The 27578-nt window shown below is 44.3% G+C and overlaps 1 protein-coding gene across 1 annotated transcript; it reads right to left on the bottom strand.

Moving 5' to 3' along the window:
• Nucleotides 1-393: 393 nt before the first annotated feature.
• Nucleotides 394-24860, bottom strand: NSFL1C (NSFL1 cofactor). The gene is made up of 9 exons (XM_083146665.1): nucleotides 24676-24860; nucleotides 20886-20983; nucleotides 19295-19369; nucleotides 6141-6306; nucleotides 4579-4671; nucleotides 3450-3559; nucleotides 2480-2617; nucleotides 2206-2370; nucleotides 394-744 (listed from the first exon to the last, which is right to left on the bottom strand). Exons 1-9 carry the CDS (start codon nucleotides 24778-24780, stop codon nucleotides 582-584), a joined length of 1113 nt encoding a protein of 370 aa, XP_083002791.1. The 5' UTR covers nucleotides 24781-24860; the 3' UTR covers nucleotides 394-581.
• Nucleotides 24861-27578: the final 2718 nt, after the last annotated feature.

Below are 27578 nucleotides of genomic sequence, written 5' to 3' on the forward strand. Positions count from 1 at the left end.
TCTAGGCATGTGTTTGGAAGGAGGACACCAACATAGAAGGAAGCATATACATTGTCCATTTCCATCCTTGGAAAGACAGCAACATCTCTGGGAGTTTCCTTTAGAGGGAACCTGCACAAATTCCATGGATGGAAGAACGAACCAGGTATTGAAAGGGGGGCCACTGCATAGTAAGGGGGGGCCTCCTGCACAGTGTCCACTATTTTTCTACACCAAATCAAATATTAACTACATTTACAATTTATGACTTACTTTTTGCAAACGTTTAGTAATTTTTCTGTGATGTCTACAAGCACCCAATATCATTACCAACAACATAGCACATTGAAGACCATTTTATATTTGTCAAACTCTGGCCTGTCAGGTCACATTAATTACTACACGGCAGTGCAATAACTTTTGTTTCCTATTTATTTCACTTTTAAGTCCAATGCTTATTACAAATCCTGCAAAATGTATGTCTAGAGAGCATTAGAAGTCCACCCAAAGCATTGGGATCCCAGGACTACAAGACAGAATGGCTCCAAGTAAAGGCAGAGGGTAGAACAGCGGGGAAGAGTGGTAAAGAAAGCTGGGGAACATCATATTAATCGCTGCACGATGACGGCATTAAGGAGGTTAGCTTCTTTCAGAGTCTGGTTCTCATCGGTCAACTCCTTGTTCGGAAAAGTAGTCATTAGCACGAAGCTGGTGGCTGCCATAGCGGGTCTGGCACTCGCAATATACAGACGAACATCACGGATCCTGAGGAGTATATAGAACAGGTCAGTGTTTAATGAGCACAATAAAAGCTAGAAAAGTTTCAAAAAAAGGGAAGCAATCTGTGGTTCTCCAGACGCTGTGGATCACCAAGTGCCAGTATGTCTACTAAAGCACAAGTTACCTCAACTTGAAGGGATATTCTCTCCACTAAAACTTTTATAGTGGGGTATTCAATCTGTGAAAAGAAAATCTTGGCACTCACCTATTCAATGCTGCCGCTAACGACAGCACTGAAGGGTGTCAGAGCTGACGTTTTTTTAAAGTCAGATCTGTTTTGTCAGAAACGGCATTTTCCGACAAGTCACAGACTTTTTTTTTTTGTTTTAGACATGAACCACAAAAGGTAAATTGTGGTACATTATTCTGAGTGAACGGTTTAATCCACTCTAGATCAGCTACACAGAAAAATCTCCTCTGCTGTGGTGACATCACTGCCTGCATTCCAGTGCATAAACAAATTCACATGGTGCATTTCTGTAAACCTGTCTGCTAGTGCAAACTCTTGTAATCTGCTTCATACTACCATGGCAATCTGCTGCAGTGAAATGAGGAGTAGCATGATGGCCAACACCTATCATTTCTTAAAAGATTACTATGAAAAATGTGGTACTTGTATCATTAATGATCTAAAGCCTAGCGAAGCTCAGACTTGCTTTCCATACATTTTTAGACAGGCACAAGCACATGAAATTTGCGTAAAAAGAACACAAAAATGTACACATGTAAATAATGAATAATTTGGGCAAGTTTGTTGCTCGATTAGCATGTAGGGTACAGGACTCAGGTAAAGAATGAAGCGGCCTCCCATCTGATTGAAAGAATTCTCTCAGCCAATCAATGTCCTGCCAGTCATTTAAAAATATTCAGCAGCTGCATCTCCCACCCCGCTGCCTGGCAAAATGTGGCTACCAGCTCCCAGCCGCCGTCGTTCAGACGGACTCTACTCCGAGCTACCCGCCACCAGTGGCAAGACCCCACTGCCCGCTCCTCGGGAGAATAATACATGCAGTAAATTGCATGCAATTTACTGCATGTAAAAATGGCACATCAGCAGCTCCCTGGGAGGCACACATGCGATCTGGCACTTGATGTGCCATTTACATTTTTGCATGCTATTTACTGCATGTATTATTCTCCCGGGGAGCCTGCTGGGGGGGGGGGGGCTCTCAAGGGCAAACTGGTTCAACCTGTCCTTAGGACAAATCGGCCCAGTGTATGGGGGTCTTAAAGGCCTCATACAAAGAATTAGCAGAACTTTTATTTAAACTGCATTCATGAAACACTCCTGAATATATTTATCTGTGACAACCGTAATATAGGAACCACAAAATAGTTGGCTAAAAGGCTGGTGTGCAATAGTGCAAGTGATTATCTAACATGTGACCAGAATAGACGGTGCTTCCCCTCTCAAAACATTAAGTTCCCTCAATATACAATTCATACCTGTGACTGTGGTTGAACTTTTGGACCAGTCTCCCTCCGTCTGCCAGTCTGATTTGGATATTGGTGACAGGCTCTGAGTCACTAACAGTCACTGATGAGCTGGCCTTGGCCTCATTTTCTGCCTGCTGGGATGGGGAGGCAGCACTGAGGATACTGGGAGCCGTACTGACAATAGGAAAGAAATGGTTATAATGTGGTAGAGAAATGACAAAAGGCCAGGTCAGGCGGTTCTTATGTGATCTGTGCCACACAAATAACACACTTATGCTCTCACCTGCCCAATTTCTGCCCTTCTCCTGCAAAGGCTTTAAAGCTAGTTTTAGGTTTGACAAAATCCTCATCACGGTGGTCTTCCATATCTAGGTTCACCTGGCCACCCTGGGCTAATCTGCGCAGCTCACCTGGAATCTCTCTGTATTTATGTCGTAGAAAGTAAAAGGAAGGCGGATCACATGGACTGTGAGAAACAACATGCATGTAGACACAAGTCTGCTAAAAGCTACATAGATATGTCCTCGTACGCCTTTGTTGCAGCCACACCAAACGTCCGCCTCTCGGCGCTCCATGTTGTGCGAGAATCTTCTCGCATACAGCAATTTTTTTTTTTTGCCAAAAAATACACATTGTATATCTATCTGTGTACAACTGAGTATTTGAAGCTGGACACAAACTGCTACAATGTAGAAGCCACAGCTTTTATTTTCTGTTCCATATACAGACTCTGTCACACACAATATACAAGTGTAATACCAAATGAATCATCAACCTCCTTGTGCGTCTTAATCACACTGTATTGTGATTAAAAGGCATTTTTGGCAAAGCAAAAAATTAGCAGACCTGCAGGGGATGGGATATGGTCACTAGGTCGACAAGCATTAGTTCGACAGGGTCATTAGGTCAACACGGGGAAGGTCAACAGTCAAAAGGTCAACATGGGGTTTTTCACTTTTTTGATCCGACAGATGGTATTTCATGCCCTACCATCCACTAGGTCATGGAGGGAGAATAGAGTAGTGTGCCAAGTGTAGCGAGGCGCTGTGCCCGAAGCATGGAGTGCTACGTTTCAGTGTCCATGTCGACTGTCGACCAGATCCATACCCCATTGGATCTGGTGGCTCACACATGACAAGCATCTCACCCAGCATGGCGTATTGAGGCTAGATGTATTAGGACACATCTATACCACTTATAAACACCCAGGTAACTAATTATTTTCATACTAGTCATAGTCCCCATCCTTATACCCTCTGCGTATGGCCTCCAGGAACTGTGCATTGCCAGGGTCCTGATAGCTGCGCAGCTCACTGTCATCAAGGCTATATCCATTCTTCCACAGCTTCAGCACCACATGGACCTGCAAGATCAAACAATCAGTAACCACGCAAAAAAAAAACCTCAATCCAACGCCTTCTCTTTAAAACCCAAGCACTCAATAGTAAAAGACAAATAAGTTAAAGGGGGGTATTCAATCCCGGGTCAATACTGTTGATCCGTCCTGACAGCCGTGACCCTGGCACGTTTTTGTTTTGCTCGACCGCATATCACCAGGCGGGATTCCCATCTGGCGATCGGCGGAAAAGGTGGCATGTCCATGTAAACGGCAGTGGATTGTCCCGTGATTGCGACAATTCACGACTATTATCGACAAAACGGTCCCGACAGCTTTTAAAAAGTCGGGCCCGTTCTGTTGATCTGCCTCTTCAATGCTGTCGGACAAGCCAGCATTGAATAGGCGCCCTCCGCTATTTCCCCGGTCGGAAATAGCAGCAGGGATTGAATACCCCCCAAAGTGTTCAGAAGTTGTTTTCACGTTACCAGTCTGACCACTGACTGCTAGGAGATTAACATTGTTCTAGATTATCAACACATCTCACCGATATATACAGCACATACAGTAATGTGCCGTCACTACTGTCAGAATCTCCACTTTGCTAACTAGAACCCTCACCTGCTCCACAGTTCAGCTGTAGACTCCTTACACTTTGTTTTTACAACTGAATTTATCTTGTGTGCTCGGCCCTAGTTTATGTAGGTCTTATTTTTCCCTACTGCCAGTATTAAACAGTATAGCACCTTACAAGTCTAGCATAATGAATAACTTTGCCTTTATAATCTTGAGTAATGCTTTCCCCCACTTTTAGAAAAACATAAAAAAGGTTTCACAAATCGTAAAGCTGGAATTATCTATTGTGAAAACCAGGGTTATAAACAACATCTCAGAAATATACTCTTGACCCTGTGTGATATATATGATTGCATACTGTAGATTTACTAAGGAATACCTGTTTCTATTTGTTGTACAAAAAAAATCAAGTATAATCACTGAAATTGATTGAGACACTGAAACCCTGTTGGTGCAAAGCATTTACTCACATCCTGGCCTTGGTGCTGTCTGCGAGCCCCAGTCACATATGCAGATTCTTCCTCTGGGGCAGCCCCCAACCGATATCCTCCACCTGCAAAAGGCTGCAGAAGACAGAAGTTAAAATAGACTGTCCTACACAAAGTAGAGTAAGGTGGTGGGCTGATACAGGACACAACAAGTTATTCATGTATTACCTGACAAAGACATGAGGTCTGACTATCATAAATTAATAACTAATGTGGACTACACCCGGGGTGATTTCAGGACGTTTTCTAAGTGACCTCCCTAGATCATTTAGAAAATGCCCCAACACCGCTCAGGGTGTAGTGGCCATATTGATACGCTCAGGGATTAATATCCATCATGCTAGATAAAATCTACTTAAAATCGCTGGGCAGGGCTAGATCGCTCAGCACACAGTGCTGGCACATCACTGTGTGCTGGGCGATGAAGCGGAGCAATCTAGCATCCCTCAGAAAGGTCCCCGTGTGTAGGCCCCATAAGGGTGCAAAGGGACACACCATAAATAACTAAAAGGGACACTAATGTGGGGATACATAAAAAAGTGCATACTATCTCATTTTACTTCTCCATCCATTTTCCCCTTTTGTGCCATTAGACCCCACCACTTGCCCTTTTTGTGTCCTACAGAAGGTACAATGTGTAGTGACTGGGAAATAGCTACTGTTTACAAATAACAAAAGCCAATGTGAACTCAACCCCTTATGTGTGGAACACAGTTCTAACCAGTTAGTGCATTGTTGGCAGCATAAAACATTATAAATGCAAGAGAATATGAGTAAACCCCCATCCCCAGGGTGTATTGCACACATATCAAAGTCAGATTTGGTAAGAAGCACACAATAAGTGATTAACGGTCAGTCACACGACTTCTTCCACAGACTTCCCCATCATACATGTTCAACACACACATCATTCAGCCTCAATAATATCATTTTGCAGGTCAGAACCAATCGCCCTTCACCCCTCCTGCTTGCAGTGTTGGCAGGTCCTTCCCCCAGCCACTGGCTCAAATGCAGAAACCAAGGCTCCTTCTGCTCCCAGATCCACTACATGGTCACCTGGGTCACTATCTGACTGACCAAAGTGTGTCCAGTATATTGCTGCCATATGGAAGATGATGAACTACAGCGCAAACATTTATCCTGAAGAGGCACGCTCTTCTAGTGAATAGATAGGCTGTTATCTCATGCTTAAGCTAATAAATAAAAAAAGCTACACCCATTGTGTGCTGTGTTACCTTAAAATCTGACCTTCATACATCTTCTGCCATGCATGCAAATCTAATGCATCAGAGGAGATGCACAGCAGATATTACTGTATTTGTTAGGTAACTGTTTATGGTTTAGTACAGGGGACTATGCTGCACTACATAAGAAACTGTAAATAAATAACACCCATGTTGATTTAATACTTGGAAAAAAAGTTAATTTCGTGAAAGCCCTAAAATAAGGTCATGAAGGGGATAACTGGTGCCCAATACACCCTTAATTTCACTTCAATTCAAATAACACCCTTCCCTCCCACTCCAGAATGTCCCTCCTCTCACCGATGATCTGCTGCTTTCTCCTGGGCTCTTTGCAGCTTTTTCCACAGCGACAGCTCCATGTTCTTTGGCTCCTTTGAAAAGCTCTTCCACCAGCTCATTTGGGCTCCTTTTTCTCGGAGGGCCAACAATCTGCTGCCCACTCCTCTCCGAGCCCCCAGCGTAAAACCTAATGGAACCAAAGCCACATGAGCACAAGACTACATCACAAAAGGAATATTGTAAATCCAGAACAGGCAATCCCGTGTCACTGGCAGGATCAATGATCATATGAAAAAAAAAAACGGCAACAGAGTTTTGGTAACTGTAAAGGGATCAATAATGTGTGGGAATTGCCATTTCAATCGAGTGAAACATTTAAAATTACCTCAGTATGTCCCAGCAATGCCCCGAAATTTTAAACCATACATTGCTTACCAGAGCTCCTCATAGTGACTGCCTGTGATGAGGATATCTGTGCGGGTGGCAAAATAACCAAGCTGTCACGGCAAAGTCAGTTGCATTTACCAACCACACAAAGTTTGGCAGCAAGGAGGAAGAAAGCACTAGCCACAGGGGGTTAATTCTTCAAACCCCACATGTCCCCAGAGGCTGGATGGTGGCATAGAAGCAGAGAGCTCGCTCACTCTGCCAAACATATGGGCTAATTTTAATGTGTCCGGAGTAGGCAGTGTTGTTACAGTACTTCCTTGGAAGCAATAGAACTATATGGTAATGCAGCAGGAGGCATCTATTACATGTAGACACCTCTTACAGCTGTAGTGATCGGAGCTGCATCCTAGTACATAGCATTATATCGCGGCAGCACCAGGCAAGTCGTTCCTCGCAGATCATGAAAGGCGAAGAAAGCTCCATCCAATGGACATCCTGGCCTCTTCAATCCCCCTAAATAGCAGTAACATGCCTCCATTTTCACAAATTCATTTTTATGCATCTGAATTTAAATGATTTTAAAGTATAAAATTAGTTTTTAATATTAGTTCACTTTTTTGAGATCATAAAGGAAAATTGGAGATTTAAGAAAGTCTTCGAGAACATGTGACATAATATATTTTTAAACACTGTTTTTCAATATTGATATGTCACTTTACAGTGCAGGAAGAGGGAAGGGAAACCCTTTAGATTTTAGAGCAGTTTTTTTTGTGGGACAAATGTGTAAGGCAGAAAGGTTTTTTTTTTTTTTTAAGAATGGATTCTAACATTTTAAAACAAGGTACTTCAAAAGCGTTGGTATAAAGTCCCTTTTCTTTTTTTTCTTTTTTTAAATATAGTACACCGTGTTCAATGCAATGGCTTGATAACAAGGCCGGTGTAAAGCAAATGATTTCCATGACGGTGTAATCAATTGTGTTCCATTGTGGACTTAAGTAAAATGAACCTTGAAATTGTTTGGATGGACCAATAACATGAAGTTTGCATGTACAGCACTACATCTACATTTTGGATGTCAGAGGGTCAGGACCTGGTAACACATGGATCCAGTATAAGTTCCTGAAAAATGGGGTCACCTGGGGCTGGTTATAAAGAATAATTTACAGTAGCTAATTGGATACCGACCATTGGCTAGTCCCGCCAATCATCTGTGTTTAGTACACACCTCATTCTATATTTTGGAATATACATATGTATGAACAACACCATAAATATTCTATAGCGCAAGAGTCCCAAACCAAGAGTAATTTCTTAACCCCAGTGGCTGACTGTCCCGGAAAATATCGGGCACATCACTAATGTGGAATGAAATACCGCCATTCAAACCTTTTGACTGTCGACCTTCCCCATGTCAATCTAATTTATGTTGACCTAATGACCCTGTCAACCTCATTTTGACCTTCAGTGGATGACCCAATGCATGTCGATATTATGGCTGTCGAACTAACGACCGTATACCAAGTATTCTAAGGAATGATAGAGAAATGATCTTCATCACAATCCATGACTAAATCAATTACTAAAATTAGACAAAATGTTTGTCAAGTTCCATCGACTAAAACAAAATAAAAACATTTGGTACTTGTTTCCTAGCACGGCGCCCACCATATTCAGTCGTATGGCATTGTATTCAATTTAAAATTGTATACCATTGTATAAAGCATACTCTGGCATACAATGTGATAAGATTTTAAATTGTATAAGCACCCTAATGGGTTTTTTCAATGTTAAATGGTCCCCCTATACTATCAACGGCAACCCGAAGCGTGGCGAGCCTGCGAGGGGCAGCGGTACGCGGCCTCCGACCTTTTCATACCCCCACTGACGAGGTCGGCGTGGAGTTGATTATATATAGTGGCAAGCACAGCGAGCCCCGCAAGGGGGCACGCATTACTTCACATGTATTCTGCGTTCGCTCGCCACGCTTCGGGCTCGGTGGCTCGCCACACTATATGAAAGAAACTCCACGACGACGTGGATAGTGGGGGTATGAAAAGGTCGGAGGACGCGTACTGCTGCACTCGCCACGCTTCAGGTTGGTGTTGATAGTGCGGGTGGCGTGGGGGTGCTTTTAACATTGTAAGCACCTATTACGGTGCTTATACAATTATTTATCTTATAGGAGGCACAGTTAACATTGAAAACACCCATTAGGGTGCTTATACAATTTAAAATCGTATACCATTGTATATGCCATACAATCCGATGGTATACAACTTAAAATTGTATAACATCGCATGCCTTAGGGTATGCGACGGTCGCCGTGCTAGGAAACAAGTACCAAACATTTTGACTAAAATGTGATTTAATTTCGTAAAACTTAAGGTAAGTGATAAGGGGTGTACACACTGAGAACTTTTAACTAGAAAGTCAAAATCTACTAGAAGGTTAGCCAAAATCTCCCTTTTTTTTCCCGGTACTTGTTTCCTAGCACGGCACCCCCAATTTTAATTGTATTACATCTTCTACAATCACATCGCATGCAATATAGCGGCATGCGATCCGATTTTTTATTGTACAAGCACCCTGATGGGTGCCTTTAATGTTAAATGCACCCCCATTGGCAACGCCACCCCCACTATCAACGCCAACCCGAAGCATGGCGAGTGCAGCGAGCCCGTAAGGGGCGGCGGTACGCGTCCTCCGACCTTTTCATACCCCCACTATCCACGTCGGCGTGGAGTTGATGTTATATAGTGAGCCCGAAGCGTGGCGAGCACTGATTACTTTACATGTATTGTGCTTCGCTCGCCACGCTTCAGGCTCGTATTCCGCGTCTGCTCGCCACGCTTCGGGCTCACTATATAAAATCAACTCCACGCTGACGTGGATAGTGGGGGTATGAAAAGGTTGGAGGACGCGTACCGCCGCCCCTCGCGGGCTCGTTATGCTCGACACGCTGTGGGTTGGCATTGATAGTGGGGGTGGCGTTGACAATCGGGGTGCATTTAACATTGTAAGCACCCATCAGGGTGCTTGTACAATTAAAAATCGCATTGCATGCCATTTGCTGGCATGCAATGCTATGCAATATTTAATTGCACAAGCACTCCTGTTAATTTAGCATGAATATCGCATCACACTCATCGCATACCACTAAGGGCAGTATTCAATGAGCATTTTGGCGATGTGCAGCGAATCCTGTTTAGGATTCGCTGCACATTTGCCACTGCTCGCTGCATTCCGGAGCCTCGTCGACTCCAGTATTTAACGAGTCAGGGGCTCGCTGCCGATGCCGCAGGGAGCCCGAGGACGGCGGCAGGCAGGGAGATGGAAGTCTCCCTGCCTGCCCCAGAACATTTGTGGGGGGGAGGTGGGCTCCCCGGGTGCCAGGCAGCACAGGCTGCCCCCCGGGGGTGCCAGCAGGGGACCGGGTATATTCACTACACCCGATCATGCATATGTAATGATCGGGTGCAGTGAATATATAATTATCTAATGAGCGGCTCGGCTCCGGCCCCCTGCTGGCTGGTCTGTAAATATATATAATATTTTTTTTTTATTAAATATATATTCATGTGCTTACAGCACATGAATAACAATAGCATGCCCCTCCTCAGAATAAAATTCCTGATTTTTTGACACCAAATATAAAAAACATAACACTTTATTTTAAAAGTTCACATTCCACTTCACCATAAAAAGATAGCGATTGCTACTCGGTGAATCATGGCGAAAAAAACCTTGAAATGTATTCGCCATCTGGTCATTGAATAGGGTGATTCACCGTTTTAGTCAAAAATTCGCCTTACATCACAAAATCGCCATAAAAACATGGCGAATCAGCCTCATTGAATACCGCCCTATGTATGCTATGCGATGTGCGTCATGCTAGGAAACCAGTATCTTTTCTCCTGCTTAGTCAATATGGTCTAGCAGAAATTGCTTAGCATAGATTGACTGTGCAGGCAAGGCAATATTGACTAGATCATAGACTATCATTGCTTAGTTAAAATCCCTTAGTCAAATTCTCCAGTGCATCTAGGCAAAAGCTCTCCCAAAATTGCTTAGTCAAAATCTCCCCGTGTGTACACCCCTATAGACTAAAACTAAATTGAAAATCCCTGACGAAATTAGCACTACGGGGTGTGACCTCTGATCGCTGCCTCAGTTGTGATGTGGCCACAGAAGAGCGCGAGTTTAGGTGCAGCACATATCTTGCAGGGAGCCAGGGTGGACTGGAGCACTGCGAGGAGGAGAATGTTGCCTGAGCTTGACCGGTCTCTTGGGGAAGGTTGGTAAGTGGTGTCCACCCCTGCTGCTTTGGATTGATCGACCACTGGGAACATTTTAAAGGATATCGCACAGAAAGGGCCTTCTCAGCAGGTATGGGTGACGGACATAGTTACAGGCATTGTCCGGGGTACTAATAAGGGTAACATCGTGGGTAATTCCCAGGGTGCTCCAGGAATATCATGTAATAACCGTAACCTTTCCTCATTACAGATCTTCGGCACAGATGACCTTAGGGTATGGGAAGGAGTAAACGACATAAGAAGTTTCAAAACTGTAAATAGGTCGGCCAGTGGGCATGGTGGGGAGGGCTGTAGAGAGTCTGAGGGGGAGGTGGGTACGAGGAAGTTAGTAAGGAATACAAATAAGTCCATAGGAGAAATCAAACTAAAAATAGGGACGCAACTAAAAATAAAATTAAAATGCCTACTGGCTAATGCAAGAAGCTTAGCAGGTAAAAAAATCGGGGAACTACAAACTGTGGTCACTAGGGACGATTATGACATTATTGGTATTACAGAAACATGGTGTAACGAGTCGCACAACTGGGCATTAAGCATGGAGGGATATACACTCTACAGAAAAGACAGGGAAAATAGAAAGGGCGGGGGGTGTGCCTATATGTAAAAAATAACTTAACATTGTGTGAGAAAGAAATGAGCACAGGTACAGAGAAAGATTACATGGAGGCCGTGTGGGCAGAGATAACCGACAATAACAAAAATAATAGGGGTATGCTATAGACCGCCGAACATAAATGGGAAGGGACGAGTCTCTTCTTTTAAACCAAATCAAACAATCATCAGATCAGGGTCAGGTATTAATTATGGGAGAGTTTAAATTACCTGATATTGATTGGAAAAACAAAACATGTAAAATAGCAAGAAGCAGTGGGTTCCTAAGCTTAAAGACCAGTTTATCACACAAATGGCAGAAGCTCCAACTCGTAATAAGGCATTATTGGATTTGGTATTAACAAATAACATAGATCTAGTTTCAAACACAAAAGTAATTGAACATCTAGGGAACAGTGACCACCATATGGTTTCAATGGAAATCAACTTCAGTAAATTACAGCATAAAGGATCGGCAAAAAGACTAAACTTCAGAAAAGCTAACTTTGACTTATTCAGAGAAGCCCTAAAAAGAATTGTGTGGGTAACGGTTTTTGAGGGGAAAAATGCTGAGGAAATGTGGGATACTCTAAAAATGGATCCGATACGATTTCCCGGCGGTCGGGATCCCGGCGGTCGGAATCCCGACACTGGAATCCCGACCGCCGAAATCCCGACAAGGGGGGGACATGGATCGCCCCCCCTTGCGGGCTCGCCACGCAGCGGGCCCGGTGCCTCGCTACGCTCGCCACGCAGCGGGCCCGGTGCCTCGCTACGCTCGCCACGCTATTTTATTCTCCCTCTATGGGTGTCGTGGACACCCACGGAAGGAGAAAGTTTCGGGATTTCGGCGGTCGGGATTCCAGTGTCGGGATTCCGACCGCCGGCAAATCAACTGCATCCCCTAAAAATGTACTCGAATCATTAACTATTAAATACATTCCTAAAGTAAATAAGGGTAAATATAAAGCCATAATGGTTGGACAAAAAAGTTAGGTCAGCAATCAACAATAAAACAAGAGCATTTAAATTCTATAAAAATAACTTAAATGAGGAGGCGTTCACCAAATATAAAGAATCAAACAAAATTTGCAAAGGGGCAATCAAAAGTAGCTCAAAAGGGATTATGAAGAGCGCATAGCCACTGAAAGCAAAACTAACCCAAAGAAGGTTTTCAAATACATAATAGTAAACGTATAATTAAGGACAACATAGGCCCCAGGCAGAGTACGCCTTACCAAGGTCAATGTTCTACAGGTTCTTACAGCTGAGGAGCGCGATCACCGGGTATGGAAGGGATAGGGTACAATGGCTTATAGAGACCCTATTAAGGTTTTCTTGAAAAAACTTACTCTTCGTAAAGATGTCTCAAAATTATATAAATACATAACGGCTATCGCCCCCGACGAAGGGCTAACCCAGCTCATGCAAAAGTGGGCAGTAGATATTCCTGAGATTAAAGAGAGCAACTGGCAGGCGGCCCTGGCAGTCCCAAAAAAGGCAACAAATTCCATACGTGTTCAACAAGTCCAGTTCAATATTATACATCGTACATATTTGACCCCAGTACGATTAAGAAAGATGAGGGGATCTGGGGGCGACACTTGCCCAAAGTGCAGTGAAAATGGGGCATCATTTTGGCACCTAATGAGGACCTGTGTTAAAGTAGATCAATTCTGGGAGAGGGTCGGCCAGGTACTATATGGGCTGGGAGTGGCACAGGCCAATCTTACTGACATTAACCTGATAATGGGGCTATGGGAGGAGGGTTCGATGACTAGTGATTTGAGTCTTCTCCTATTGCATCTCACCGCAATCGCCAAAGTAGTTATAGCCCGCTACTGGATGGCAAAAAATGGGCCGCCTTTTAATGAATGGCTCAACCTGGTGAATATGACATTCGAACACGAAAAATTCCATTATGCCTCTACCGGGCGCAGCACAAAATTCTTCTCCATCTGGCACCCCTGGTATAGATCAGCTTTCTATCAGTTCAAAGGATAGACTCACGTAAATCGATTTCAGCGAGCCTTATATAGTCCTAATCGCCTCACTATTGGTTATATGCTAAGGCTTCATAGTTTTCTCTTACTTATCAGCAAATTGCAATATATTATGGCTTTGAAAATCTAGATTGAACCCACGTAAATTAAAATTATGCGCACATACACAACTTGTTTTTTAAGTATATCCTGGCCGATTAATAAGATATATAAACGTGTATCGGTACTCCAGGCAGAGTAGCACATAGCACCTATAGCACTTATGCACTTTCTTGACTATTTCCGCCACATAGGCGTTTAAAAAAAAAAAAAAAAAAAAAGGAAAAGAAGTAAGGAAGGAAAAGAAAAAACAAAACAAAATAAAAAAAAAACAATTTTTTCATTTTTAGAAGATATGTGTAAATTTCTTCTGTTCTTGTCACATTGTTACCTCTTTTTTTCACTATAATTTTTTTTTTTTTTTTTTTAGTTTCCCCAATCACTAGGACACTATCCCGCTCATAGCCAGAACTACCAATCATTGTCCCAACAAGCCTAATAGAAGGGCCCTTGAACAACCTATTAACAACATATTTTCCAGTGCCTAGCTCCCAAAAAGTTCAATAGTTGCCTGACTCCAGGTGCCGCTTCTGGTATATGTATATGTTCATGTTATCTTGCATCTGCCACTATGTACTTTTGGTAATCAACATCCCATATTTTTTTGCCTCTGTACTGTGACTGCCGTGTCTTGTATTGTGAATTGTCTTGTCTTACTTTTTATTACTTATATGTATGTTGCATAATGAAAAATAAAAACTCAATTTAAAAAAAAAGGACAACATAGGCCCACTAACCGATATCACTGGAAAAAGTTTTATCAAGGATAAGGGAAAAGCAGAACTGTTAAATGAGTTCTCCTCATCAGTGTTTACTAAGGGAGAGCAGACTGTGGAACGCACACATACCATAAATGGGATGAACAAGCCGGACCTCAATACTGATTTCTCTACCGAGGAAATAATATTGAGGCTCGGCAAAATCAAAACAAATAAATCACCTGGGCCAGATGGGATTCATCCTAGGGTACTAATGGAATTAAGGAAGGAATTAGCTTCCCCTCTACATTATATCTTGGATAATTCACTATCATCAGGAAAGGTATCAAAAGACTGGAGAATAGCAGAGGTAGTGCCATTATTCAAAGAAGGAAAAAAGGAGGATCCCGCTAATTACAGAATTGTTAGTTTAATATCAATAGTGGGTAAACTATTTGAAGGATTTTTAAGAGATGGTATCCAGGAAGATTTAGACCTTCATAGTTTACTTTGTAATAACCAGCACGGGTTCGTGAAAAATCGGTCATGCCAAACTAATCTACTTGGTTTCTATGAAGAGGTTCGCAAAAACCTTGATAATGGAAATGCTGTAGATGTGATTTTCCTAGATTTTGCTAAAGCCTTCGACACAGTACCACACAAGAGGTTGATAAATAAAATGGAGGACCTGGGATTAGGGGCAAATATCTGTAGATGGGTAGGGAACTGGCTGTGTAATAGAGAACAAAGAGTGGTCGTGAACAGTGACGTATCAAATATGATACCAGTACTAAAGGCCCCCATACATTAGGCCGACTTGTCCTTAGGACAAGTCGGACCCAATTCTCCTGTGAGCTGCCCGGGAGCCTCACACACAATTTGGCACTTGATGAGCCAAATTTGACATGTGATAAATCGCTTGCGATTTATCACGTCGGGTGCAGGGGGTGGGCGGTGAGGGTCAGGGGGCGATGGTACTCTCATCAAGGGGAGGCGGTGGGGCGGGCAGCGGGTCCCTGAGAGCTTAGCTTGTGGCGAGTGCTGACCTGGCAGGGCGATGATGATCATAGATATTAGCAGCGCTGCGGGAGTTCGGGACGGGACGCGCAGTGGCGGGTGTTAGATTTTAAAATACCTGTCAAATGACTGGCCGTTCTCTGATTGGCTGGCTGAGAGCTCAGCCAATCAGAGAACGGCCAGTCATTTGACAGCTATTTTAAAATCTAACAACTGCCACTGCGCGTCCCGTCCCGACTCCCGCAGTGCTGCTAATATCTATGATCATCACCGCCTGGCCAGGTCAGCACTCGCCGGCGCCGCCAGCCAAGTGCTCAGGGACCCGCTGCCCGCCCCACTGCTCCCCCGGTATCTGCATGCATATGCTTGTCAGGTGGGCAGGCATATGCATACAGGGAGGTCGGACGTGATCGTACATGCTGACCGTCCGACCTCCCTGATCCGGTCCGATGCGCACGGGACCGCGCATCGGATCAGATATCACACACCTGCGATTTTGGGCCGATTCACCCGATTATCGGCACAAAGTGCCGAAATCGGATAAAATCGGCCCAAAATCGCATAGTGTATGGGGGCCTTAAGTGGAGTGCCTCGGTTTGGTTCTAGGGCCCATATTATTTAACATTTTTATTAACGATATTGGGATACAAAACTGAGCAGAGTTATCATCAGAAGAGGTCACCACGCCTCAAAACGATCTTGACAATCTAGATGAGTGGGCAAAAAAGTGGAAGATGAGGTTCAATGTGGACAAATGCAAGGTCATGCACCTTGGGAGACATAACCAGTGTTCTAGTTATAACCTAAGTGGGGATGAAATGGGCAATTCAGTACTCGAAAAGGATCTAGGAGTCCAAATAGACAACAAACTGGGGTGTAGTGCTCGATGCAATATAGCAACAAAAAAGCCAACAAAATTCTAGCATGTATTAAAAGGGGCATGGAAACTAGAAACAACAAATCATTGGTTAGACCACACATCGAATACGGAGTACAATTCTGGGCCACAGGCAGCGTAGTTACCATACTGTCCCCAGCGTCCCTGACAAACCTAGTGAGCGCCTCACACAGCACCGGTAACTGCCAGATCGCCTGCGCTGGCATAAGCAGGCGGAGAGGTGCTCCATCTGCCTGAGACGCACGAGCGTATGGCTTGTGCGTCTCAGCAACTAGTGCGGCAGGGTACGGCAACACTGCTCATGTCTACTTCACCGAGACTGCCAGGGTTAGGGGTTCGGTAGCGTGGGCGTCTCATACAAAGACGGTGGGGGGGGGGGGTGGGGGGTGGTATGCGGTGTGCAACTGCATCTCATGCACAATAAAGGACGTATTTGCCAGTGCTCCATATTACATATTGGCAAATGCCTCCATTTCAAATCCTCACTATCCACGTCAGCCCAAAGTGTTGCGAGCACTGCGAGGGTACGCGGTATGCGTCCTCCCAACCTGTTCATACCCCCCCACTATCCACGTTGAAGTGGAGTTGACTTTATAAAGTGTGGCAAGCGCAGCGAGCCACCGACCTCGAAGCGCAGTGAGCGCCGCGAGGGGAAGTGTAATACAAGTCAAGTAATCCGCGTCCACTCGCCACGCTTCGAACTCGTTTTATGCGTTCGCTCGCCATGCTTCGGGCTCGTTGTGCTCGCCACACTTTATAAAATAAACTGCGCACAGACATGGATAGTGGGGGCATGAACAGATAGGGAGGACACGGGGCTCGCTACGCTTCGGGCTGACGTGGATAGTCAGCCCAAAGCGCTGAATATCCAACACACCCCCACTATCCACGTCAGGAACGCATTCACTCTTGTCATGTCAGGCAGGTTAAAAATGGTCAATGGTTCCCACACACAATGTAATAAGCACTGACACAACGCTGGCTGACTACGCTAACTGAGCTGGCCGCAGGAACTACGCTGATTCCGACAGGGACACTACGCCGACTACGTAACTGCCGCCGTGAAACTACACAAGTACTGAACAGTGCTTCAGCTCTTCCAGCTGCATCCCTTCCCCACCGCGCGGACATGCTGCTCTCAGAAGAGGAGTTGAGCGGCCTGTCAACTTTCCCAGCCGCATACCGCCCCCCACCGTTATTGCACGCTGCTCAAATCCTCAGCTTGGAGCAGTATGCCAGCTCTTCCAGCAAGCTAAGTTCCCTCTGGGCAACGAGCATGTAGGTAAGCGGCACTTATGTGGCATAATGTGTAATGAGCACGACCGTGTGGCATAATGTGTAAAGGGCGTAATTCTGGGGCAGTGTACAATTTATATGTTTTTTGTTTGTTTGATTCTAATGTAAATTTTGAATGTAAAATGTGAACTGCCGATTCAAAAATGTGCCCTGCTCGGTGGCCAGCATCCTGCCCTAACAAAATTAAGAATTCTAGAGTGAACACACTTTTACCCAGACGAGCGTTTTTCACTGTGGATGAACCACTTTTTCCACAGTAGGAGACGAAGTGGCTCATACACTCACCACCCACCCATAAACACTAGGCGATTTTGAGCTCAAAAGGCCAAAAGTTAACTACTTTGAGTTAAAATCACCTAAGGTGTATGGGCCTTTAGTCAAAATCTGAAGTCACAGCATCTGTAACACTCTCAAACTCATTCACATATCCTACCTTATGATTGCCTTGCTTAACATGTGTTAAATACATACAAATACTGACAGAAAAAATAAAGAAAGAAAGAAAAATAAAAAAAACATTACCAGATGGGATTTGTGGATTCCCAGAAACTTACTCCAGCCCCTACTTGACCCTCTACCTTGTGCAGTTTATGGCTTAATTTAAAGCATACAGTTTTGCATTTGATGGTATCCCTGATTGCTGACATGAGTAATCTATACACTGTATCCTTTTCAGATACAGTATTAGGCTATGCTTTCAGCTCCCTAACAGAATTCTATAACTTCTTCCAACAGAGTTTTTTCCGCTCCTACTTGAAAAGGTTCAATGTCAAGGTGACACGAGTCTCCCAACAGTCCTCCACACATTATCATATTTTTGAACCACTATGAAAAAGGGTTGGGCATCTCTAAATAAAAACTCTTCCAGATACAGTGTTCTCATTAAACAACTTATGTATTAACTGGAGGTAAGACCTCCAAATAACCATCAACCACTCCCCAATAGATTGATATCACTATCACAAGCAGAGCCCTCTATACACTTATTGTTGTCCATCTGTGCTTTCTTGTAGCATACACAGTGCTCCTTCTGCAAAACAGTGTTCTGTTAAATCCTTTACCTACTGTATTACATCTTATGTACAATATATGGTCAATTTTTTGCTATAATTTTTGACTATTTGCCTTTAGGCCTCCCCACTGCATGGTGATTCTTAAATTTGTGGTGCAATATAAATGATAATGATTCTGTCGGATTCGGTCTTGATCTCTAAGCAACAAGCCTAAAAATGCTGTAGGCAGAATACACCATTCTCCATTAAGGAATTATAATAGGATAGCAAAGGTGGTTTAATGGTTAGCATACAGACCTCAGCACTGTGGTTTGGGGTTCTGTCCCACTAAATGGCTGTGTGTGTGTAATTTATATATTCTCCATGTGTTTTTCCTCTGGGTGTTCCAGTTTTCTCCCACAATCTAAAAATATGAATTTACTCCAATGTATTAAATTAAACCCGTGTTTACATGTGACAGGGAATATAGATTGTACACTGTGGCCCTTATTCTGATTCACTCGCAGAGGCAAATTCCTTATCAAATGGATAAAACCATGTGCACTGCAGGGGGGCAGATGTAACATGTGCAGAGAGTTAGATTTGGGTGAGTTATTGTGTTTCTGTGCAGGGTAAATACTGGTTGCTTTGTTTTTACACTGGAATATAGATCTCACTTTGAAGTAAAACCCCACCCAACTCTAACTCTCTCTGTATATGTTATATCTGCCCCACCTGCAGTGCACATGGTTTTGTCCATTTGAGAAGGAATTTGCCTCTGCGAGTGAATCAGAATAACACCCTTTATTATGAGCCACAGCTAATTAAAATGGAAAAAAAACAAGAAAACAAAAAGCCTTCAAGCTAAATCTGACCTTTGTCCTTCTTCTTCCTCCTCCTCTTCTTCCTGTGCATGCACCAAGTCTCTGAAAGACGTCACTCTGTGATCACTGAGATAAACAAGAAGTCAGAAGGATAGGTTAGATCAGCCATTGTTGTATTCCTCATACAGTAGGTGTCCTAATTTTCAGAATGTAGGTAACCTATGGCACTCCAGATGTTGTGGTACTATGCATCCCAGCATGCCCTGCCTCAATGCTGCTGTGACAGCCAACAGAAGCAGTGGCAGGGCATGCTGGAATGTCTAGATCCACAGCAGCTAGAGTGCAACAGGTATACCAATGTGAATTTGTCTAGGATTCTAAGAGTTGTGTTAAGGCCCGTACACACTGAAAGCCACTCAGTTTACTAGACTCAGCTGCTTTCAGCTTGAAAGCTGCCCAGTGTGTACAGGGCAGCAATGAGCGCTGATGTGCACTCTCGCATCATCGCTGGCCCGGCAGCTCATCTGCTGGCATTTCCCGCAGATAAGCGAGGGGGTGGGCGGCTTTCCATAGTGTCCTGCTATAGAAAGTCGTCCACCCCCAGGAAAATCGCTAAAACTGTGAAAAGTGTTCAGTGTGTGTGTGCGCATCGAGCATTTTTCAGCGCAGCAATCTCCCCATGATTGGTCAGCATACATGCTGGGCAAAAACGCCCAGTATGTATGCACCTTTATACTCTTTTTACTTATGAGCCAGTGGTAAAGCGGTTGTATTCCCTTTTGTCAGATAAAGTTCTACTTATGGCTTGTACATAGAAAAAAAACTATATAGTTTACTTGTAGCGCTGAGTGGTACTTACTGCATGTGATCATGCAGTCACCCCCTTGCCATATACAAGAAATGTATTGACTACATAGAGTATATAGATCCGGGCGGGTAAATTATAAGTACTATACTGCCCAGCTGATATGTAACCAATATGGTGATGCTCACTAGTGGGACACAAAGGACCATGGAAAACTCTCGTTGTCTGTTATTACAAACAACATTCATTCTTCGGGTGGACAGATCCTCATTAAACAATCCTTGACTCAGCAAGAAGTAACAATGGAGCATTATGCGGTCTGATACTACTGTAAGCCCCATTTTTGGCAGTAAACCAGCGCAGAGTGTGGTAGGAATACAAAAAGAATGTTAAATGCAGAGATCATCACAAACAAGAGGTTAGTGAAACGACAAAAACCATTGAAAAAGTCTAATGTGGGGTACAGACCAGGACGATTTGGCCCAAAATAAGCCAACTTAGATACAATCTCGTCCGATTGTATGTAAATTGGCCATGTTTTGGGCCATTTCGCTGCCGTTTTGATGCAATCCCGATCCGATAAGCGGGCCCTTAGGTCTTTTCTGAGATTCTACCTGCAGCAGGTAGGATCTCAGAAACGACCATTGTAGTGGGTGCAGGTCACGATCGGATCCCGATCACATCAGGTGCCTTTTCTGTGCGGGTCGGCGGCTCCGTCAGCTTGTGAGCAGGTTGTACATTCCTGTGACGACCCGCTCATGACCAGCATCGTGCTGGTATGTACCCAGCATTATGCAACACCCAGGCTAACTTCATGCAATGCGTTTATGTCATTACCTGGGCCCAGACCCACGAGATGTAGATCCTGAGGAAGGTTGTGGTAGAGTCACTATGTCATCTTCTACTCCATCTTCATAGTAACTTGCCAGAGCTAACTGAACAAAGAAGACAGTAAATGTAATGGGCTTCTCTTTCTCAAGCGGAGTTTGTCCTGTTGTAGTATGTGGAAGAAGCTTGGTAAGAATTAGCTTCCCCCAACTATATGATCTCTCCTTTATTACTGGTCATGCTAAGCACTTGACTTGTAACCTTAGCAGTACGACTGCCAATGTGCCAAGAGAGCTTTTCTGTCTGAGGTTTTGCCACAATTGGCAGTCAAAGCACATACACATGGAACAACGTTGGAAACGATCAGACAGTTACCAATGGTTTCAAATCGTTCATCATGCGTACACACAACGATTTGAAACACTTCAAAAAAGATTGGTGTATGATCTTCCTGCAAGCATGAAAGATCATAGACAAATCTTAACGATCAGCAAGTACGTGCATTGTGAACGATTTAAACCATTGGTCATTCTGATCAATCGGGAACGCCCACATCTTGCTTCAAATCTTTCCGTGTGTATGCATCTTACTATGCAAGCTAGAGCACAACAGCCTAGCTAGTGTTCATTCTAGGAACCAAACGGGGCAGGGCGCTGGAGGTGCTGACCGGGCACGCCAACGTCACTAAAGGGGGCGTGCCCGGGCCAGCGCGTCACAAATGGGGGCGTGCCCGGGCCGGCGCGCCACAAATGGGGGCGTGCCCGGGCCGGCGCGTCACAAATGGGGGCGTGCCCGGGCCGGCGCGTCACAAATGGGGGCGTGCCCGGGCCGCGCATCACTGAAGGGGGCGTGCCCGGCCGTAACTACGTCCCCGAGCTGCCGGGAAAGCGCCGTGCACCGCAATCTATGGCGGCGCTGGGCTTCACCGGTGCACTCCGGCGGGCAGGCAGCAGGCTGTCTTAGCGGGAACACTAAAACAGCCTAGCGGGAACACTACTAGCAATCCTTCTATTAAAGCAAAGGTTCTCAAAACATGGTCCTCAAGACACCCCAACAGTCCAGGTTTTTAGGTATATCCCCAGCTCAGCACACATGGTTAAATTACACTTGCTGAGGTGCTAAATAAGTTGCATTGGGCCAAGCATGGATAAACTTAAATCCTGGACTGTTGATGTGCCTTGAGGATATCAACTGAGAACCAATGTACCAAAGGAAAGCAACCAGATACGTAGAGCAAAAGTGAACAGGGACATAGCACTGAATAATTACAATTCACATGACTCCACCCTACAAACATTAAACCACAATGTGCAATTTAATCAGAGGTAATATTTATAGGCCATCTTGTACAGTAGCTTTATGTAAGCATTCAAATGACTTAAATCTTACAGTAACTAATCTTTACAGCGTTAAAATGGACAGTGAGAAAGTTATTACCAGCAAGCTCCTAATGCTGGCCGGTATCCGGTCAATGGATCTGTGATGTCTAAATCGACCACGCCTAGTCGAACCCGTCCAGTTAGACACCTAAAGATAGTCGACCACGTCTAGATCGACAGTAACGGAAGTTAGACGCCAGTTCCGAGCGACGGGAACGTTGTCGACATGAGTTTTTCAATTTTTTCTTTGGGTGCCGACTATAACAGGTAAACTTGATTCATACTTAATATCCAAGTGGATAATAGAGTGAGATTATAACAATGTGCTGAGCGTAGCAAGACACTGTGCCCAAAGCATTGGGAACGGAGTGAGCCATACAAGGGGATCCCTGTGACATTTGGCACCAAAAAAGTGAAATACTTACGTCAACATGCTTCAGTCCCTTTTTAACGCTGGTGTCTAACTTCTGTTACTGTCGATCTAGATGCTGACGACTATCTTTAAGCATCTAACTGGACGCGTTCGACTAAGGGTGGTCAATCAGCAACTTGCTCACAAACCCAGACAAATTTACAAAAAAACAGTCACTTACATTTTTTAAATCAAACCGATTCAACTGCAGTACCTTGTACCGACAGTTTGTGTCCCTTTCCAGATTTTGGGAGCAAATTATACTTGCTCCAAACCAGTACCAGATTTTTATAACATCTAACCAACTGGATGGATTTAAGTTGGTCTAGAGCAGGCATTCCCATGGTCCTCAAGGCACACCAACAGTGCAGGATTTATTGATATCCAGGCTACAGCACAGAAGGTTATATCAAAATAACTAAGGTACTAATTAAGTCACCTGTGCTCAAGCCTGGATATCACTAAAATCTGCACTGTTGGTGTGCCTGGAGGACAGAGGTTGGGAGTGCCTGGTCTAATGTATGACCAGTATTAATGTTCCAGTTTGTAACATGGCTGTTAAGGCCCATACACACTGGGCAAATGATCTGAAAGCCGCTCAAAACAGCCTGTTTGAGCGGCTTTCAACTCAAAGCCGCCCAGTGTGTATGCCCCAGCGGTGAGCGTTGCTGCGCGCTCCTGCATCATTGCCGTGAAAGCCGCTCATCTGCTGGTAATACCAGCAGATGAGCGGTGTTGAGGACGGCTTTGCATAGCTCTGCAATGGTGTCCTCCCCCCTCCATCGGTGCCGGGCAGGGGCAAAGCCGCTCAGTGTGTATGCACTGAGCGGCTTTCCCCGCAGCGATGATTGACATCATCGCTGTCCATACACGCTGGGCATAGTCGCCCAGTGTGTATGGACCTTTAGTTTCAGCAAATCTTTTCTTTCAACTTCATCTCCAAGGTTAGTACACAGATCCAAGAGTTTAACTGTCAAGAGCCATTTAACCTTTAAGAATGTCTTTAACAGTGGGATCTCCCCCTTAGAACTGAACCCTTGGGAGATCAGTACTCCCCTGGTACACCACTCTGCAGTACTGTTCCTATAACTGGTCATATCTGAACTTAATTAACATAAAGTAATTTCACTTACATTTTATAGAGATTTCCTGATACAAATGGAGTCAAAATATACAAACGTGCTGCAGTAATATTACCCATGTGAAAAGTGTAAATGGTTAATTCTAGTGGTAAGGAACATATTTACATGGGACTGTGCCACCTGTCAGACAAGCACCACACCCAAACAGCCAGGGAAGATTGCAGCAGGTCAGGAGGGTAAGAAGATGATAGGAAGCAAACTCAAGTGCAGGAGAGCTGTTTTATGGGCAGAGGTTTGAGAAATATAAAAGGTTTGTGGTTTTGTGTGATCAAATTGGCATAAAAAAAAAAAAATTTGAGTGGGATACCGAGCACAATGCACATTTTGCAGGTAACTGAAAAAAAGGTTGGTGTAGAATCTGGTCTAACAGCAGGAGGATTATATATTATACACTTGGCATCTCTATGGGGAGCGCTGGAATGGTCCTACAGCTACATGCACTACTGGACCAGAGACTGGAAGAGATTAGTGTCAGAGAGGTGGGTATGGCGCTAGCATGCAACCCTAGCAGGATGAAGTAATGCATGTCCAGAGAACAGGGCCAATGATCTGGGTAAGGCTGTACAACCTGTGGCTGTGATAGAGCTATAGGCACCAGTAGAGTCATGCTGGGACCTGTAGTTGCAGACTAGTAGAATGTCCACGGGCTGCCCGGCCCTGCTGCAGGGTGTCAGACAGGTGACAGTGATGACAGGACGCCGGGATGAGGAGAATGGCCATGAATGTGTCTCGTGTGGGGGGCTGCAATGAATACAAGGGAAGGGCTGCGGGTGGATCAGCCCGCATGACTGTGCGTTCTCACTGCTGGGTATACCGCGCCACCTGGGCCCCTGGCTCCCCCGTCTGAGCGCCTGTAGCCCCTGTACCTGCAAGTCCCAACCCGCAGACTCCAAGAAGAAAGAAGCCCGTTCCTCCTCCGCACCGGTCACCAACACAAACTCCCGCACCGCTTCCTCCTGCCGCGCCGCCATCTTTCTGTGCAGCGAAATCACCTTCCCCCGGAAGCAGGGAGCGCGCAAAACGTTCCCACCTTGTCGGGTAGAGAGAGCGGCAGCGGCTCTTTCTTTGTCAGAGTCCAACCCGTATCCCACTGCGGAAATGCTGCAGTGACAAACGCCGTCGGTCCTATAGCCCGGCGCCTAGTTTCTCCAACCATACCTACAGTAATTACCGGAGAACAGCTCTATAATAATAATAATTGTCCTCTTCAGCTTTTGCAACTTCAGCCTCGTCCTGAATACTCTGATTTGACTTAATTAAATGAAAAACTGGCTTTGTTAGGAGATTGTACGTTTGCCACAGTGACCCACCCAGGTACCATTTTTAGGGTTATGGTATATAAGGTCTCATATGGGTGGCCACTAATGGTCGACAGTCCAAAAGTCGACATGGTCAAAAGGTTGACATGAATTTTTCATGTTTTTTTGGTGTCTGGAAGACTCGGTGCTTTGCTGTGTTCGGCACACTTACATTCTCCCTTCACGCCATAGTGGATGGTAGGGTATGAAATACCGCCTGTCGGCACATGTCGGCTCACAATTTTGGTAAAAATTGACCTTTTCCCTGTTGACCTTTTTCATGTCAACCTTTTGACTGTCTACCTGTTGACCTTTTCATTGTCGACCTTTGGAACCTGTCAATCTTTTGACTGTCGACCTATAGTCACTCTATCATGAGTCCGGATACCATTTTTAGTGTTCACTCCCCATTTACGACATTTTGAATCTTACCTAGTGGTGCCACTTTTATAATGCTCGCTAAACTGCTGCTTTCACATTGCCTAAACGTTTAAGACCCGGTATTTCAAAATGGTATTTAAAATGGGTCTGAGCCACTAAACCCCTTTCACATTGCAGGTGAAAACCGGTTTAAATAGCATTTATGTACCATTCACATTCAACCCGTTTAACCCCCAAAGAACACGTTTCAAGCCATAGAGTCATTAACACTGCTGTGAAACGGGTAGGACTCTGCTTTTTAACCAATTAATAAACACCGTTATTTCTTAAACGGTTAAAGCACCCTGGCGCTTTCACACTGCAGCTCTAAACATTTTAAAGGGCAAAAAAATGGCAATATACCGTTTAAGAGCTGAAGTGTGAAAGTGACAGAATAATAATATTGTGGTTCCAATGTACAGTGGATGTAAGGACAGAATAAAGTTGATACCTTCTTTGAAAATAAATATGCGGGCCTATCTGTTTCTGCCCAGTTACTTACCAGTTGGCTTACTCCGGGTACTCCGGTTTCCTCCCACAATATAAAATATACTGGTAGGTTAATTGGCTCCCAAAAATAATAATAATTAACTAACCCTAGAATGTCTGTGTGTGCGTGTATATGTGGTAGAGAAACATAGAATGTGGCGGCAGATAAGAACCCATCTAGTCTGGCCCTTTTTTATCCTTCAGGTAATCTCAACCCTTTTTGATCCTTATTTCTTTGTAAGGATATTCATATGCATATCCCAAGCATGTTAACATTTTTCTACTGTCTTAGCCTCTACCACCTCTGATGGGAGGCTATTCCACTTATCCACTACCCTTTCTGTGAAGTAATATTTTCTAACATTTCCCCTGAATCTTCCTCCCTCCAGTTTCAGTGCATGTCCTTGTGTTCTATTACTTATTTTCCTTTAAAGAAAATTACTCTCCTGTACTATGTTAAAACCCTTCATATATTTGAATATTTCTATCATGTCCCCCCTTTCCCTTCTCTGCTCCAAACTATACATGATAAGAACTTTTTAGTCTTTCCAGGAGAGTTTTGTGATGTAGGCCATGCACCATTTTAGTTGCCCTTCTTTGTACAGTTTCTAATGTATTTATATCCTTCTAGAGATATGGCCTCCAGTACTGGACACAGTATTCCAGATGAGGCCGTACCAATGACCTATACAGTGGCATTATTACTTCTTTTTTTTCTGCTACTGATTCCTCTCCCTATGCAACCAAGCATCTGACTAGCCTTCCTCATTGCTTTGCTACATTGCTTTCCTGCCTTTAAGTCAATTGAAATAGAACCATTTCCTCCTCGGTATTTTCCATTATAGTACCCTTGATACTATATTGAGCTTTTGGGTTTTTGAGTCCCAAGTGCATAATTTAGCATTTTTTAGCATTAAACTGTGTAAGTGGCCTTACGGTGTGTGGTGTAATGTATACATGATATTACAGGGGGGAGGGGCGCCAGAGACTTTTTTGGCAGGGGGAAGCAAAATTTGTAGTTACGCCACTGAAGCTAGGCATACACGTTCACCTTGGAGAAGTCACCCACGATCCTCCTTGAGCCAACCGGGACCTTCTGGGGCCGCATGTTGCATGCAGTTCTTTTGCATGTTATATGTCGCATGCGAACTCAGCAAAGCCTGCCCGGCTCTGAAGCAATCCAACAGATTGCTTCAGTAGCCGATGCGACTCGCAGGTTTCAGTGCGATGTGCACAGGCCCACGCATCACATCGGACCTGCTGTCATTCACCTGCAATTTGGACACTTTTCATGCGAATGATCACTGCAATCGCATAAAAACAGCCCAAATTATTGCATGTGAGCCATCCTATGGGGGCCTTTAGACTCTGTGCCTCTGTACGGGGTTTGCCAAATCCTAGTACAGGTTCAATCTATACATTCTGTGACACTGCTGGAGAAAAGCCCTATATAACAAAACTGATTATTATATCAGCATAGGTTTTCTATGCTCACAGATGCCGAAAAGTTTCAAGAAAATAAATGTATATTTTAATCTCTTATATTATTAAATATGCTCAAA

This window comes from Crinia signifera, chromosome 6 (assembly GCF_055691185.1).
Source record: "Crinia signifera chromosome 6, ASM5569118v1, whole genome shotgun sequence".
Lineage (NCBI taxonomy): Eukaryota > Metazoa > Chordata > Amphibia > Anura > Myobatrachidae > Crinia > Crinia signifera.